The 17,316-nt window shown below is 38.1% G+C and overlaps 1 protein-coding gene across 2 annotated transcripts; it reads left to right on the top strand.

The window, feature by feature from the left end:
• The first annotated feature begins 5,115 nt into the window (after window positions 1–5,115).
• LOC100538725 (carboxymethylenebutenolidase homolog) lies at window positions 5,116–16,803 on the top strand. Of its 2 annotated transcripts, none has more exons than XM_019613834.2 (7): window positions 5,116–5,140; window positions 9,933–10,096; window positions 12,596–12,810; window positions 13,551–13,658; window positions 14,755–14,897; window positions 15,299–15,390; window positions 16,299–16,803. In XM_019613834.2, exons 3-7 carry the CDS (start codon window positions 12,596–12,598, stop codon window positions 16,476–16,478), a joined length of 738 nt encoding a protein of 245 aa, XP_019469379.1. In that variant the 5' UTR covers window positions 5,116–5,140; window positions 9,933–10,096; the 3' UTR covers window positions 16,479–16,803. The 2 variants fall into 2 exon arrangements, with proteins under 2 accessions (XP_019469379.1, XP_010706811.1); XM_010708509.3 differs by having other exon boundaries at window positions 5,123–5,140; window positions 12,536–12,810.
• The last annotated feature ends 513 nt before the right edge of the window (window positions 16,804–17,316 follow it).

Below are 17,316 nucleotides of genomic sequence, written 5' to 3' on the forward strand. Positions count from 1 at the left end.
GCAGAGCCAGCTTGTTTCCTTCTGCATGCCAAGACTGTGCAATCCCCTGGTGACCGCACCTTCCTGATTCTGCTGCTGGTCATGCAACACATCTTAGCTGAGCTCACCCTGAGTCAGAGTTTGGCTTCCTTCATGGTACAGGAACTATGTAGTACTGAGTGGACTTTTACTGTACTTCTCTTTTACCAGTCACTGAATGACGTCCACAGTAAAACTCTCAGTCCATCATTATTTTTTTAATTTGTAAGTAAGGCTCATGATGTGCTCCTTAAATAATTATTTTCTGTAAATTTTCTTTTTACAGAGTCCATTAATGATGGACTTGTGTGAAATGCTATGATGCAAAATGTGATGTTTTGTGCAAAATGTTAAATTGTAAGCAGGACCTTGTTTTATCATTTCACATGGAAACATTGAAAAAATCACATATTAGATGCTTAGAAATGTTTTCTAAAACATATAGATCTTTCTGTAGAATAATTAACATGGTATTTATATGTGATTTTCTCAGGGAAAAGAAATCAAAATAATATTATGACTTAGTAGAAGTATCTCATTGTATAAAAGGCCAAAAAGTCATAGTTTGAAGATTTTGTTGAATTTTTATTTTGTCTGTGTCTGTTTGTACATGCAGAGCCATCTGTATAGTCTTTGCAGGAAAAAATGTTTGGAAAACTTCGGATGATTGGTCCAAGAACAACTGTCTCAGTGGTGGCTCAGTGAAGACATAATTATGTCATATGATGTTGATATCATAGACTACTAATTTCTTCCTCTGCCACAAAAACCACTGTTTAAAATGGCCAGTGACACAAGAAGTGAGAAAGCATAATTGCAACTGTGTAACTGATGCTCTAAGTTGTTGTGTGGAAAGAAGATAAGAGTAGTTGATTCCAGCTCTGACCAGTGTTCCTGGACCCAGGCAGCTGACATCTGGGTCATCTGTTCTCAGCATCTCTTATCTCACATTGCTCCTGCACAGGGGCAGGGCAGGCCCCTCAGAACTGACTTGGGCAGGTCTGAAGTCAAGCTGGGAATGTAAATCTGGAAGCAGGAGCAGGTTCAGAGATGTTAACCATTACAGGGACAAATCAGGAAGGTCCATAGTGATGTGGCAGGGCTGAGACGAAGCTCATAGGACAGTCTGTGGGTTTGTTACCCAGGGCCAGACATGGCCTGGCACAGGTATGGCTGCAGCATGGGAAGAACTGTAGCTCAGGCAAGGCCAAGTGGCAGTCTCAGCTGAAAAGAAGATCTCATGGCAGACAGGGTCTGAGGTCACTGCATAGTGCTGCCCAGGAGCCTTCCCCTTGGTCACTGAGGGACTGGAGCAGCCCACAGCTGTGATCCCTCCACATCAGCTCTCAGCACTTGCCAGGAAGCCCCTCAGGGGAAAGAGGATATGCGTTCAGGTGCCTGACTGCAGATTTGGCATGCAGTCTTCTTTGCACTTTTCACGAGCTTTTAAAACTACGTTTGCTGTAATTCCAGACCACAGTGCATTGATTGACTTGAACAAAATATTAACTTCAGACAGTATGTCCGAAGAGTCCTCTGCTAGTGCCTTAGAGTCAAACTTTTGGCCAAAGGAAAGGTACAAGGCTGTACACACATCCAGACTGTTTGTCCTTGCAGTTAGTGAGATCAAGTATATCTTCATTAGCTCCTAAAAATGTTATCTTGATACTGCTGCTGAAGAAACACTGTTAATTCCAGTTCAGTCCAGCTGGAACAGCTAAAATAATAGGCAAGTACTAACTGCTGCTCTTCATTGAAAAGGTTTTGACACTGTTTATATACCAGGTATGATCTGTTGAACCCAGGCTGCTACAGGATGCTGAGGTCTTTTCCCAAGCAAAGGTGTTTTTGTCTCTGCAACTTGGACAAGAATCTTTAAACCTTTAAAGCCTGGTATAGATGTAGTGCCCCACAGTCATGTGACTGTTCCTATGGTAGATGACTGTCATATCTTCAGAGAACAAGTTTGCATTGGGTCCACTGCAAAACAGAAGCTAGTGCATAACACTTGAAGTAGTCTGTGAGGAACACAGAATAAGCAGTTGTCTGTACCTGCTATGGCTCCTATTAGCTTGGGATTTAACCTGTTCTTTGATTTTAACTTGTCAGTGTTAGCATGTGAAGTGTCCTGTTACAGTCTCCTGAAGAGATCAGGCCTAGTCCTCTCACACTTTCAACACTGTCCAAACATTTCGTAGAATCACAGAATTGCAGGGTTTGGAAGGGACCTCGGGAGATTAATGAGTCTGCTAAAGCAGATACCCTACAACAGGTCACACAGGTAGGTGTTCAGATGGGTCTTGAATATCTCCATAGAAGGGCATTCCACAACCTATCTGGGCAACCTATTCCAGTGCTCCATCACCCTTACTGTGAAGAAGTTCTTTTGCATGTTATTACAGAACTTCCTATGTACAAGTTTTAGGCCATCATTCCTTGTCCTATCACTGCACATCCCCAAGAAGAGCCTGGCCTCATCCCTTTGCCTCTCACCTCCCTTTAGGTATTTATAAATATTTATGAGATTCCTTCTCTGTCTTCTTTTCCCTAGGCTGAACAGACCCAGGTTACTCAGCCTTTCCTCATACAGGAGATGCTGCAAGCCCTTAATCATCTTTGCAGCCCTCTGCTGGACTCCTTCTAGGAGATCCCTATCTCTTTTGAACCAAGAAGCCCAGAACTGGACACAATAATCTAAATGTGGCCCCCCTAGGGCAGAGTAGATGGTGAGGATCACCTCCCTCAACCTGCTGGCCATGCTCTTTTTAATACACCCCCACGTATCCCACTGGCCTTGGACACAAGGGCACACTGCTGGCTCATGGCCAACCTATTTTTTTTGGCATTTAATTTGTATGTATGTGTTGGCAGATAAGTTGATATTTGCAAGGCTAATGTATCGTGATCGTAAACAGACTGCATGCCCAGGAGAAAGGGGCTGAAAATAGTCTCAAGGTGATATAAAACACTACTGTGATACCCCTCTCTCCCACCAGTACTTTCCCTTTACTCTGCCTGCATGTTGAAACCTACTTCTGGAGTAAATGCTTTCTGAGTACAGTGCCTGGGTAAGGTGTATTTCAAATGACAATGTGAATTCTCAAAGCATCTTCCATTACTTATGTGTTGACTTTCCTGCAGTTAAAATATCTCAGATGCTAACTTACAGTTATTGTCAACATTTTGACTTTCTAATAAGTTATGCTCACTGGAGAGGCATTTATTTCTTTTTCTGTCTGCATGAATAAAACAAAAATTCATTCAGCTCTTCAGAGGATTTCAAGCTTTTTTACCTCTTAGGAAAGTATTTAATCAATCATCCATTCCATCCATTCCCTTTGGTGTATGTTATCCATGCTGTGTTTTTATTTAATTCCATTCTTTTTTTTTTTTTTTACACTATTGGATGATTTCAAGTTAACAACCCATAATATTTACTTGAAGTAATGATTTATTTAAAGTGTATGAAAGAAAATATGGTAGCAACATGATCTGGGGACGCTTATACATCTTTATCTTTTCATATTTTCCAGTACTGGTTTTACTATGGGTGATTAATTTGCCTTTGCTTATGTTCCAGAGCAGCTGATTCTGTCCTGAAGTATCTAAAGGAACAGGGTGGTGCAAAGAAATTAGAGATTGTTTGTTTCTGATGGGGTGGTGTTGCTGTATGTCACATGATGATGACATACCCCAAACTGAAGGCTGGTGTATCTCTCTATTCTAGGTAAATACAAGGATGCAATACAAGCAGGCACATGTACACATATGTATTGTGTAGCTTATGTACTTGATCCATCAGTATTTCTTCTAATTAGATTCTCAGTTGATGATGAGAGATATTTCCAGTAAAGTAGGAAAGCTCTTATGCAAAGAAGATGGTGATAAGGAAATTTGTTCCTGGATTCAGAATGAATCATCGGAGCTGTGTCTTTATTTCAGGTTGGACAGACATACATGAATTGGGTCATCTTCCCAACTCTGCTCCATTTTCCTGTTTCCTAATGTTTTGCAACTGCATACTGCAGAGCTAGGATGTCACCCCTATGCAGACAGCATTATTTTTGATCCAGTTATTCTGTACAGCTAGATTGTGGTTGTTTAACATCAACTTTCCTTTTACGCTCTTCCCAAGAAGCTGAGATATTTAAGCTGTTCTTTGCTACTGTACTCAGAATGCAAATTTTTGAACTGCTTGATGGGGACTTTCCCCATAATTCAAAAGAACCCAGCATTCAGATATTCAGTCAGTAGCTTAAGAAACTGACTTAGATAAAATTTTAAGGCTGGGGGGTGTCATACTAGAAGCCATATTTACAGTAGCTTGACAAAAAGCTGACGTTTATGGCTACATACTGCATGAGATGTGCAAACTTTTCATTGCATAAACAGGATGCTGCACTTGAATTTGAATCTCACTTTAAAAGTGAATTGAAGATTTTTAAAAAAACTTTCTAAGAATAGTCAAGTATTCTGATGGTGTATCCATTCTGCTGAACTCTATATTTTTCATTTTTGCTGAAAAAGATGACTTCATTCTCTTCCATCAAGTATGCTGACAACTGTCTTTTTTCATTTGCACGTTTAAATTTCCCTCCTGAATTATGAGTTAATGCTCAGTTTCGTAATAATATTTGAATATATATTAAAAAAAGAAGAGCAGAAAAATGGAGCCAAACATAGAAGGATTAAAGTAACCTAAGATAAGAATGGTTTCTTTTCTTATGTCTCTTTATTTTGTCAGAGTATTGCCAGTAACTCAGGTAGCAAAGTTGTATAAAAATCCTGTTGCTGTGCACTCAGGAACAATTCTGTTCTAGATGACTTTTTTTTCTATTGGTCTAGACATGGTTATTTTCTCAGACTTCACAGTGAAGAAAATGTGTAGAAGCGATGTATAGGAACTGTTGAATCATGGCCTGAACCTCTGACTGATCAGTTGAGGCAAACACTGGGTCAGCCCTGGGAGCTCAGGTGAAGGCAATTCAGCTGTGTGACCAGAGGGGGTGGAGCCTGGCAGCACCTCTCCTAGACCCCATTTAAGGGCTGACTGTGTCTAGGGAAGGTTCTCTTTCTGGAGATTGCTCCCTTTGGAGTGTTTTTTTGCAAGCCTTGGATGCAGGTGAGCGTTTTCAATTATTTTCAATTATCCCTTTCCACTGTGATAATATTTCTAGTTATTGGGTTATACTGTATAAATCTTTAGATACCAGCCTAACCACACCACTCTGTAAATTTGTTGATTGTACTGGTGAGAAGTTAGTGGAGGGAATAAAGTCAAGAATGAGATGAGGAACAGTCTTGTTTTTTCATTGCAGCTAACCCTGTTCTAGTTAATATGCTGGAGACGTGATACTTACAGGATGAAAAACTGGTTGTTTTTTTTCTTCTTCCTTCAATTCTTTGCTTCCTCCAGCATTCACAGATCTGTTCACACTGCAAACTTTTTTCTTTTGTCAAACAATTTGTGTGCTTAATAGTGATGAACTTACAGATGAAAGAAGCTATCCTGAGAGTTGCATTATGAAATATAACACAAAAGAAAGAATTAAGGTTGCTGAGGAAACTTTTGGTCTAGGATTTGTGAGCACTTAGTCATTCCATTTGTCAAGATTACCAGCAGCTATTTTCTGTGAAATCTTAATGATTGTCCATATAATGATGAATAGTAAGCCTTACTTATAGATGTCTCCACATGTCCTGTGAGCTAAGATGTCATTATGTGGAATGAATTTCTTCAGAGTTGTACTTGTTTGTGTGCATATGAATCTACAAGTTCATAAAAGGACTTCTATGGGTGATATAAGAAAGCCAAGTTTATAATTGGAGAGATGGTCTATAGGAATTGTAACTCGCTCTTGCATGCGCAGTCTGAAGTAGAGAGAGAATTTTCATGTAAAGCGACTTATGTTCATGGTTGATTAACCATACTCCAAAAAAAATTTCAGAAATCTCAGTGAGGTCAAACTGTACATGGCTTTCACAGTGCTACTTAAATTAGAGGTGATGCAAAAATGGGTAAAACAGAGGCAGACGCTTTTCAGTGATATTCAGTGAAAGCAGAAGAGGTAAGTAGGCCAATAAAGAAAACAAGAAATTTCAAGTACACATAAGGAGCTTTTTTTATTAGAGAAGTGGTGAGACTTTAATTCTTGAGGATACTCCACCTGAACAAGGCCTTGAGCAGCCTGCTGCAACTGACTCTTAGGGGTTAGACCAAACAGTCCCCAGAGGTCCCTCAGTAATTCTATGGCTATATAGAACTTGGAAGTGACACAATCCTTATCTTCAACGATTATTCTTAAAATTTTTAAAAAAGAAAAACAGAAACATCTTGCTATCATTTATGTCATTCTAAATAGTACATAAAAATTTTTATTTGAATCTTTTGGGCGCATACACTTATAGAGTGTGCATTATAAGCCAATTTGCATTCACTGTTGTCCATGTGAGGTTTTTCATCCAGTTTTAGTGTATTTAGCATTGTAATGTTTCATATGTACTTTTCTTGTATCCATATCTTTGCAGGTTGTTGTGTCTGCCTTTATATTGTAACAAATTTTTCTAGACCATCAGTGAAAGTGTTTTTTCTTAACGTAATTTTACTTTTGTTATGCCTATAGGGAACCTGTTTATTGGTTTCAGGCTTGAATGATGAGTAAGCTATGGCCTGGCAGCATGGAATATAGCTATATTAATGTAATCATGACTATGCTTTATATTACAGGTCTCCCTGCTGCAGCAGGAGATAAAGCAAAACTGTGAAGTTGATTATCCGGTTAAAATTTGTCCTGGTCAAACTTATGGTTTTGTTCGTTACAGAAAAGAACCTATCAATCCTAAGGATAAAACTTATATTGAGGAAGGCAGAAAGGATATGGTCAACTGGCTGAATAAATATTTAATAGAATACCAAGTGACTAATTTATAACATAATCATGTAATACAATGTGGAGACTTTCAATAGCACATCTTAGAAAATTAGAAATTATGTTATTTAGAAAATAGAAATTACAGAAAAAACAAACATACTTCAGCTTTTTTTTTTTTCAGTAGATTGTAACTCCTATCATGTTATATTCATTTGAAGCCATTTTAGATCCCACCTAGCAGTGCTGTGTCTTAATATGCTATAAAATATTCTCCAGTACTTTGTTATTCAGCTTATAATTAAAACAAATTATGGTAATGGTAGAATAGTCTGTATGTTATGGCCACTGTTCATTTAAGTACCATGTAAACCATAGGCCCAAAATTTAGAGACACCAATTGATTCTTTGGTGGAGATCATGTTGAGACTCTAGGCTTCTTTGACTGGTACCTCAGTGACGGGTATGTATTTAACAAGTTTAGGAATTAAAAAGTATAATACAAATTTCAAACATCACGTTGTTGTGTGCCTTACAAGCCCTCACTGCTGCTTAAAGAAGGAATGTTCAGTGTTGTTTTTTTTTTTTTTTTTTTTTGCATAATGCATCTTGTTACGTAACTTTCCCTTAATACAGCAAAAATCCTTGCATTGCAGCAGCTCAAGATTGCATCTTCCTCAGCACTCAGCCTCCAGCAGCACCCGCTCAGGGAATTTTCACTCTTGCTCCATGTCCTAACAGGCAGCAATGTAGGGATTTCCTGAGCTGAATCTTGCCATTAGGTCACTGTGTTGAACAACCACTGATGACTTACTCTCTGTGAATTTGCCAGTCCTGTTTTAAATCTGCTTACAATGTTGACCTCTAGTGCATTCCATGATGGGGACTTCCGTAGTTTAATTATGCCCTATGGGGGCAGAGGTGTGTGTTCATTAGTTTGTTGAAGTAAGTTGCCTAAGATCTTCATTGGATGTTGTCCCTTTTTACCTTCTCAGTGCTACTGACATAAACTGTTGTGTGATTTAGGGGGAAGAGAATGTAATTTTAAAAAGCTTTAATTTTTATAATGGCAATCTCTCACATTAAACATATCATCAGAGAAATATACATTGTAGTGTGTTTAACTTAAAAATGAAGTCAACAATATTAATTGACCATCTCTCAGTGGGTTTTTAATTTCTTTTTGCTTGTTTCAATGAACATTTTCCTCCTTTACTTGCTGCTGATGGCTGTCCATCTTTCCAAAGGGAAGACTGTAGACTTGGCTTTGAGTCTTCAAGGAGAGCGCTTAAGCATGCAACTGCTTAAGTGTTGCTTTTGATAAAATAATATCTGTATGTAATATACTGATAACACATCTTTCTTCCAGGACAAGAATGTAGAGTGGCAGTTCATTGTGTCTTAATTACCCCAGTGTGAAAACTGGCAAACACCAAATTCAGTGGACTTTCATTAACATTAGAAGAGTATCTCTTGTGTAAGAGGATGATCAGGCCATGCATTTAGAGAATTGTACTGATTCATAAATATTGACTTATGAAGTAAAACTAATACTGTGACTAAGCTGTAGGGGGGAAAAAAACCTTGAGACACAGTGTTTGCTGGAATTTTAGAGTAAATCCAAGTTACTACAAGTACAGCCAAATCTTCATGATAAAACTGCAGCTCACTGGAATTTTAAGATCCAGAATTAATGTGTACAATATAGTACAAAGTGTAACCAACTGCACATGGAGAGATCATGAGCTGTAAATAAAAAAAAAAACTAGAATGCATTGTCCAGCAAGGAACTCAGAACCAACAGGAAATCAAAATAAAACCCATTAAATTTTAAGATTTGGTGTTAATATTAAGGCAATGGAGAATAGTTTTAAGTATAGAGTTTCCACAGGCACAGTGCTGCAGTTCAGGGGCTAAGAAACTCCAATGGAGAGGAGGTTCTGTAAAACATTGCTTCTAGGAATGATTTCAACTGCTTATTTACTTAACATTTGTTTTACTACTGTTCTTTGAAGAAGCTGGGGAGAATCCAATACTATGTGCTGTGTAACTCTATGTGGGGACACCCCCAGCCCCAGAGAAGACTTCCCAAATAACTGGGTTTTGAATCTTATGATTTCATTGTCTATTTCTTTGTTGTTCTCCCCCCTTCATTTTAAGAACTGTAAACAAATAATAGTGATAAAATTATTTAGAACATGGGAAAACAGCTTATGCGTGAGGACCAAATGGTAAGCCAGGCTGCTTTTCCAAGACAGAAGCGAACCTAGTGATACTTTTTTTTTTCAGATGTGCTTCTGAGAAAACAGTTTTGATCATGAATGTTCTAAGAAGCAGCTCTATAGAGAATAAACCAAATTATGCAATAAAAGATCAGAAAATTCCAGCTTCTTACAAAGGTGTACAAGGCTGAGGAAGTGAGTCATTTTATCTTTTAGATAAAATGTCATTTTATTCTTTTAGAAGAAAAATAAATATTATAACACATCCAATGATATGATAAGAATGTATCAGCATTTTAAACCTTTATTATACAGATATGTAGAACAATGTACAAAAGTGTAACCGTTTTACGTTTTACTTGTTCTCACACTTTTCTTGTGCTGTGCTCTGTCTTGTACTGAGCTTTGAAATGATTTCTTTGTGTCACTGCCTCACCCTGCTGATGATTTAGCATTCCTCTATCACCAATGAATAAATAATCTGAGGGACCTCACCCTGCTGATGACTTAGCATTCCTCTATCACCAAAGAATAAATAATCTGAGGGAATAAAAATGTCAGCATAATATTTGTAAGTGATACTAGCCCAATCCTTAAAAACAAAGGAACACCCTTAAAGGAAAAAAAGGTCTAAATGGATTGCTCAGGTAAGCAAACACATTTCCTAAGTGTTCTTAATGTTGTTTTGTACAAGCTACAAGGAACATTTCATATTCAGACATAGCATGACTTGCCCCAGTAGCACCTCCTGCTTGTCCTTACAATAAAATGAAAAGCCTTAAAAAAGTGAACTTTTGACTGTTTGACGTTGTGCTACGTGCAGATAAGGGCAGTGACTGACGTAACTCCTGTCTGAAGAAACCTGATCTTGGTTCACACTCCCTCCACTCTGAGTTAGCACTTTCTCCACGCTGCCGTCCAGTGCCTGCCGTCTCTGCTGCGCTCTGCAGTTTGGCTGTGCCATCTCATACCTTGGTTGTGCTACAGGTAGGCATGGCTAGCTGTTTGTTTTTTTTTCTTTAACTTTCACTGCTTTTCCTCATAAGAATCATAAAGCCAGTGCGCACTGAGGGAAGACTTAACGCGTCTGGGGAACCTGCATGTTATCCATGTGTGTTTGTACACAGTTCACACTCACTGAATTGCCACCAGGGTGCTACTTCTTCCCTAACTGTTCTGGACAGTGGTTCAGAAAGGCTTTGCTTTCCTTTTCAAGGTGATGAAGACCTGTCAGATTCAGGACAGCCTCTTGAAAGCAGAAGAGCTGTGCTTTTATATTTTATATAAGTACCTTTATATTTTTTTCTAGTTGTAGGTTCCGGTTGCTGGCAACTGAAGTTGCTGTTTGGTCTTAAGTGCTCAAGTGTTTGGAGGTGGAGATGAGGAAGGAGAGAGCACAGTGTTGGCAGTGGGCTCACAGCTTCTCCCAGACTGCCTCTGTTGAATATAAAGCAGGGGGGTTTGTTCTTTAAGAAAAGTTTCAATAGTATCTTAGAAATACAAAAAAAGAGTATTTGTATATAGCACCTATTGGGGCAAGTGTAGAAACATAATCCAAACGGATCAGTGTTACAAAGCTCACAGGCCTATGTGGCTGATGCACCATAGGAGCCTCCACAGCACTGCACAGACTTGAGCTTGGAGCTCTTCTACCCACATTTGAACCCTTAAATATTTAATATTTTACATTAAATTTATCAGACAACTTCATTAAAAATGTATGCAATTAAAGCCTTTCAGGATACGCTTAACTGTAGGGCATAACGCTTGCATTTTTGAAGTTCCAAAATGTTTCTTTACTATTCAACTGATATGGTTTTGCTTTCTGATTTTAGTTTAATAAAAAGGAAACAGTATGTAGAAAGGAAGATACTTATCAACTTCTTCTATTATATGTTTATACTGTGCTTTGGCTTATAAACCTGTCTATTAATTCACTTTTTTCCAGGCAAACTTATTTTAAATTAGGTTTCATATATATATATATGAGAATACAGCATGTGGGGGGAAAAAAAAACCAACGACAAACACCTCTAGGGGGGTGTGGCTTAGACTTGCACCCATGTGTGCTGAGGGCTAATGCAGCTTTCAACTAGGATACAACTTGTCTTGACACTTTCATCTGTGGAAAATGAGATCTCATTAGATGTGCAACTCATCTGAGATAATTGGATTTCTGAAAATTCTGGACCACTGTGCAGATCTGGCTGTAAAGTTGGTTGGCTGTTGGCAGCTATCCCATTCATACCACTATGATTGAAGTCAACGTAGTTCAGGGAGAGGTCTGTAACCTGCTTTTTGCCACTTCTCTTTGTGAGCGTATTTGGCACAGTCAGGATGAGCCGTTCTTGTTTGTATACCAAGCAATTTTTTTCTTACACAGTGCTCACAGGCTTTGCAGTTTGTATGGGAAGAGTTCAGGCAAAGCTTAACCTACATTCTCTCAAAAATCTTGAACAACTTGGAGATGATTTTCACATATTCAGGCAACTTTATTTGAGTCATTTTGCAGCAATCTGGAGTCAGTTAACCCAGTTGGTTAAGCTAAGATCAGTCATAAAATCATTAACTTGTGGCAAAAAGAAGATACACAAACACTGTTAATTTCTGTTGGCGTTTTTTGACCTTTGTAAATTACTTGTTTATTTTCATTGAAGCAATAGCTAGTAAAAATTTAATAGTAAAAATTTAACCATACCCTTATTGCTCCTTTGTCTGTAAAATATTTGATTCAATTTCAGGAACTTTTTCCTTATATTCAGTTTTTTTCCTATAGTTGAGTTAAAATTAATTCCTTTTAATACTGACTAAATATATTTATACACTTGGCTACCACTGAGTATATTTTTATTTGCAAACCCCGTAAGCATCCTTCAAAATTTGCAACATCTGAGGCTAAAGCTGGTTTAGAGAGAGGATTTTTTGACACTGAAAAGGTCTGCTATAGAGAATGGACTTTTCTAGAGGAAAATACTGCATTTAATATAAATCTAATTTTTTTCACATGCTAGTTGTTTTAATTCGTTTTACTTTTTTTTAATGCTAAGCCCTGTATTAAGCCTTCACGGTCTATGATAAAAAAAGTGTTATACATTCTTGGCAAGGACATTCATATGATGAAGGGTAAAAGATTTGGCTTCGTCCCTATTTTAATTATTTGTGACGGTTGCCTGCCTGGTTGCCCTTTACTTTACTGTATTACTGTAGAGTGCACAAGTTCTAGCTACATACCAGATCCTATAGAATAATTGATAACATAAGCAGCTCTAATGATATTATTATTATTATTATTATGAAAAATGAGCCAATTTGCAGATTGATCCATGTTTCATTTTTGACTTGACAGCAATGAGTTTGTTCACAATATCAGTGGAGTGATTAAAAAGTTCACCAGTCTGTGACACCGCTGTATTTGGTCTTTTTCAGTGTGCTGTGCTGTGATATTCACCCCTGAGTGTTCTCTGTTTTTCCTGGGCGGCATTCCAGATGGCGAACGAGTTGAGGCCTTGTCCATGTGACATTGGAGACAGATTTGATTATGGCGGCCGTGGGCAGGAAGTACAAGTTGAGCACATCAAGGCCTATGTCTCCAAACCATCTACCAGCACAGACAAAGCTGTGATTGTGATTCATGACATCTTTGGATGGGAACTCCCAAACACGAGATACATAGCTGATATGCTAACAGCCAATGGATATGTGTAAGAAATCCTACACTTTGCAAAGTGTCTTTTTAATGAGAAAGTCAGATTACGTTTCCACTTTTCTTTGTAAGCCATACAAATATAAACAATTTCATAGGTTTCAATTAAAGAATCTCCTGTTTGTTAAAGCAGTATAAGAATGTTGTTGAGCAGTCCTACCATATTGAGGCAGTATGCAAGTACTGAAAAGAAGAGGGGGGAAAAAAAAAGCCTTATTTTGAATCTTTGGGTGACTGAAACGCTTCTGTGAGCCTGACACAGCCTGCTTCATAGCATGCTTGCATGTTTGCTGTTTTGGCAAAAATTTCAGGGAAGCTGAAAGTAATTCTATGAAAATGAAGTGTACAAGCTTGTACCAAACAAAGAAACAAGGTCTCAGATATGTGAAAGCGTCCTGCATATCCTCTTCTCTGTATTAGTGCATTATCATTCTTTCTAGCCCTAATGAGTGAACCCTGTAAATTGTAGGCTCTCACTTTTTTTTTTCCTTCTATTTTGGTAGGAGGCCACAAAGGACTTCCAATTTCAATTAAAAATGTGTCAAATTAATTTAGCAGGGCAAATTATGCTGTCTGTACTTATTAGACAGAAAAATAATGAAGGTTGCTTGTGTAATGTTTTGATGGAGATTAAATTCTACGTGTATTCAAGAAACCAAACTTGTAGCACACACAGACTTCCTTTTAATGCCTTTTTAGTGTTATGTCATGGGTATAAAATGTTTTATTTTCCAACAGAGCCATCCTGCCAGATTTTTTTGTGGGACAAGAGCCGTGGAAACCTTCAAATGACTGGGCTACCTTCTATGATTGGGTGAAATCACGAGATGCCGGCAAAATAGACAAGTACAACAGTTGTTCATTGTTCAGCATGTGGATGTGCTTATTTCGTAGGAATTTTTGCCTCAGTAAAGATGCAGGATTAGGTCTTAAATTATTATTGTGTCAAATACAGCTGGATGTCCAGAAACAAAAATTTCATGCAGTTCAAGTGTTGAATTTACAGTTATCTGAGGAGTCCTTTTTGGAGAACAAGAGTAAAAGTGACCATTGTTTAGTTCTACTGAGAGTAGAAGGAAGATTAACGACTCAAAAGAATAACCAAAAGCTGGGGGGCTTGTTCCACTTCCATTTGGTGTAGTTCCTACAGGCAAGCACAACTTCCATGGGCTTCAGGCAAGATGTAGTCACCTAACAGAACTGAATTCTTTAGTCCTTCTCCCTGTCAGATTTGGTGTGCTGATGGACAGTTAGCTGAGTATGAGCCAGCAGTGTGCCTAGGTGGCCAAGAAGACCAATGGCATCCTGGCTTGTATCAGGAATGGTGTGGTGAGCAGGACTAGGGAAGGAATCTTGCTGCTGTACTCAGCATCGGTGAGGCTTCACCTCAAATGTTCAGTTTTGAGCACCTCAGTGCAGAAAGAATATTGAGCATACTACTTTGCCATTTTCTACTCCATATTTCTTAAACTTTCCTCAGATATCTTCTAACTGTGTTATATTTTACTTACGCTATAGGACAAATACTGCCACTTGTAAAATTAATTGACATACTATATGTAAAATCCCCTCCGGTTCTAATTGCAGTGATCTGGGAAGAGTGAATCTGCGTGTTTTCTCCTTTGGTTTCTCACCTACACTTTGTCCTATAATTCAGAAATGAGTAATTGTACCATTGTGGGACCTCAGCCAGCACCAAGAACTCATGCATTTGCTCCCAGGCAGGACAATGAAGAGAATAGGAGGGAAATAACATGAGAAAGCTCGTGGGCAGTTTATTAAGTGAAGGAAAGGAGAAAAAGCACAAGCAAGAGAAAGGCAGTCACCCTGCCTCTCCCATGGGCAGTGGATGCCCAGCTGCCTCTGGGCAGTAGCAGTAGCCATCAGGGAAGCCAGGGGAGCAGAGCTCAAACATTAATTATGTTTCTTTCATCTTTCTTAGAGAAGTTGATGTTGTCATGAAGTATCTGAAGGAACATTGTGGTGCGAAGAACATTGGTGTAATTGGGTTCTGCTGGGGAGGAGCAGCAGTACAACACTTGATGCTGAAAAATACTCATTTAAAGACAGGAGTGTCTCTTTATGGTAAGTGTCAGATGGCTGTTGTGTTGTGGGAAGGCACAGCCAGAGCAGGAAGCTATCCTTTAGGAGCACTCCTGTGACAACTCAGTGTGACAGCTTACTGAAGAAAGCAACATGATTACAAAATACCATTATGTAATTTGACTACTTAAATTGGGAATGGGGCAAACCGGTAATGATCTTCCCTGAACTTTTCAAACAGAGTCTTTCTGTCTTTAACAACAACCCAAAACATGGGAACTTCTCAAAATAAAAGGGATTTTCAAACAAAGTGTTTAATTCCATTATAACCTGATCAGCTCTAACTTATTGTAATGGCTATTATTTTGACTGGATAGCTTTAGTAGTGGTTTAACCTCTTTAACTAGCATTAGTCACTTCATATGCCTTTCCTTTTCCCCTAGGAGTGATCAAGTTCTTTGATGACAAAAGCAGTTTGCTTCACCCAACCTTCTTCATTTTTGCTGAAAAAGATGAAATCGTCCCTCTGGAGCAAGTGAGTTTCCCATTGGAGATATTTGTCTCCATGCTTTTTGTTCTTGTTTTGTAAATTGATATTTACTTAAGAGAAACCAGAAGATGAATTTAGAATCATAGAATCATAGAATTGCTCAGGTTGGAAAAGACCTTCAAGATCATCAAGTCCGACCACAGCCTAACCATACTACCCTAACTCTATCAACCCTTTGCCAAATATTGTCCCTAAGCACCACATCCAAGCGGTTTTTAAACATATTCAGGGATGGTGACTGAACCACCTCCCTGGGGAGCCTATTCCAATTTGCGCTTTTCCCCCCTTTTTACTTTAGTTCTACACAAATTAATGTTGTTCATCTTTAACCCAAAAAGTTTTACTGTGAACTAAAAAATGTTTTCTGATTCTGTTGTGAAATATGGACACTTTATGTGAGAACTGCTTGTCCTGCAGAGCTTCTGCTTTCTAATACACTTGTCAAAAGTCTTCCTGGGGAGCAAGGGTGGAGAATGTCTGGAGAAAAAGATGATCTACAAAGGGGACCAAACAGGAGGGTGTGTTTTCTTTGAGTGGTGTTTTTCCTGGCAGAAATCCCAGTAACTTTGATCTGTCAGTTTTGCATCTGTTCTTCTTCTCCCTCAATTTCAAATGGATTCAAAATATTGCCAGGTTTTATTTCTTAGAGCCTATCAACAGTTACTTGTAGCAATGACTTCCTGTTATCCTTCTTGTGACAATGAGCAGTAAGTGCTTCTATCTTTAGAGGTATTACTAGAGTAACTTATACACCTTTTTGCAGTTTTGTACAGTCGCATGCTTTTATTCTTCTGGAGAAAAAAAACCCACTAGTTAAAAACATACTGAAAAGGCTGTAAATACCTAACATGCTAACTCAGTGTTCAGCAAAGATGGTACGTTCTCTGTTACAGGTTACTGTGCTGGAACAGAAGCTTAAACAAAACACTAAAGTTGATTATGAAGTTAAAATTTACCCTGGACAGACTCATGGTTTTGTGCACCGCAAAAAAGAAAACATCAATCCTCAGGATAAACCTTATATTGAGGAAGGAAGAAGGGATATGATTAACTGGCTGAATAAATACATGTAGAAGAAATCAAATGCCCATAAAACAAAACACTGTCTTATGAAATCAGAAAATAATAAAGATTGTATTGATTAAAATGATCTTAAAATCATCAAAATACTTTCAAATACCTTTTATAGTAGCACTACTTGTATGTACTTATTTTCTAAGGAGATGTATACATTTTTACAAATGCTGAAAGTTGTAACTGTAAAAATTTTTTTAAATTTAACTTTGTGTACCTTTAAAATTATCATAATATGATGTGGGGTGTTTTCTAGAATCTGAAGAATTCCCTTTCTTTATTCCTATCGGTGTAATAAAATAATTGAAACCCTGTGTCCACTCAGATAATGCTCTCATTCAAGCTGTGTTTAAAGTTGTTGGGCTGTGAGACATGTGACATCATGGAGGAAAAGCTCCTACAAAGATATCTATTTAAGTTTAAATAACCACATTATCCATAGTTTTTTTTTGTTTGTTTGTTAGTTTGTTTTTTAAATACCTTTTGAAAATGGGGATGCATGCTCCTTTTTTTCCATCTGGAGAGAGTGAACCAAGATCAGGATAGGAGGTTATTTATATGGCAGAGCAGAGACTTTTGCAGGCTGGGGCATTTTGTTGGAAAAAAATGTTATATTCAGAACTCATAAAAATCAAGCCTGAGAAAGCACTACAAAGAGAGGAAGGGAACAGAACAATGGGAAGAAATGTCTACGGAATGAAAAGGGGCTACAGAAGGTTGGGAAATATAACTGAAGCGTTGGAAAAATGTGAGGAGACTAGAGGAATGTGCAGATCAAGCAAAGAAGGACCTGAAAAGGGTGTAGATGGTAGGGCACAGAGACTGTGAAAGGATGGA

Source organism: Meleagris gallopavo, chromosome 3 (genome assembly GCF_000146605.3).
Source record: "Meleagris gallopavo isolate NT-WF06-2002-E0010 breed Aviagen turkey brand Nicholas breeding stock chromosome 3, Turkey_5.1, whole genome shotgun sequence".
Lineage (NCBI taxonomy): Eukaryota > Metazoa > Chordata > Aves > Galliformes > Phasianidae > Meleagris > Meleagris gallopavo.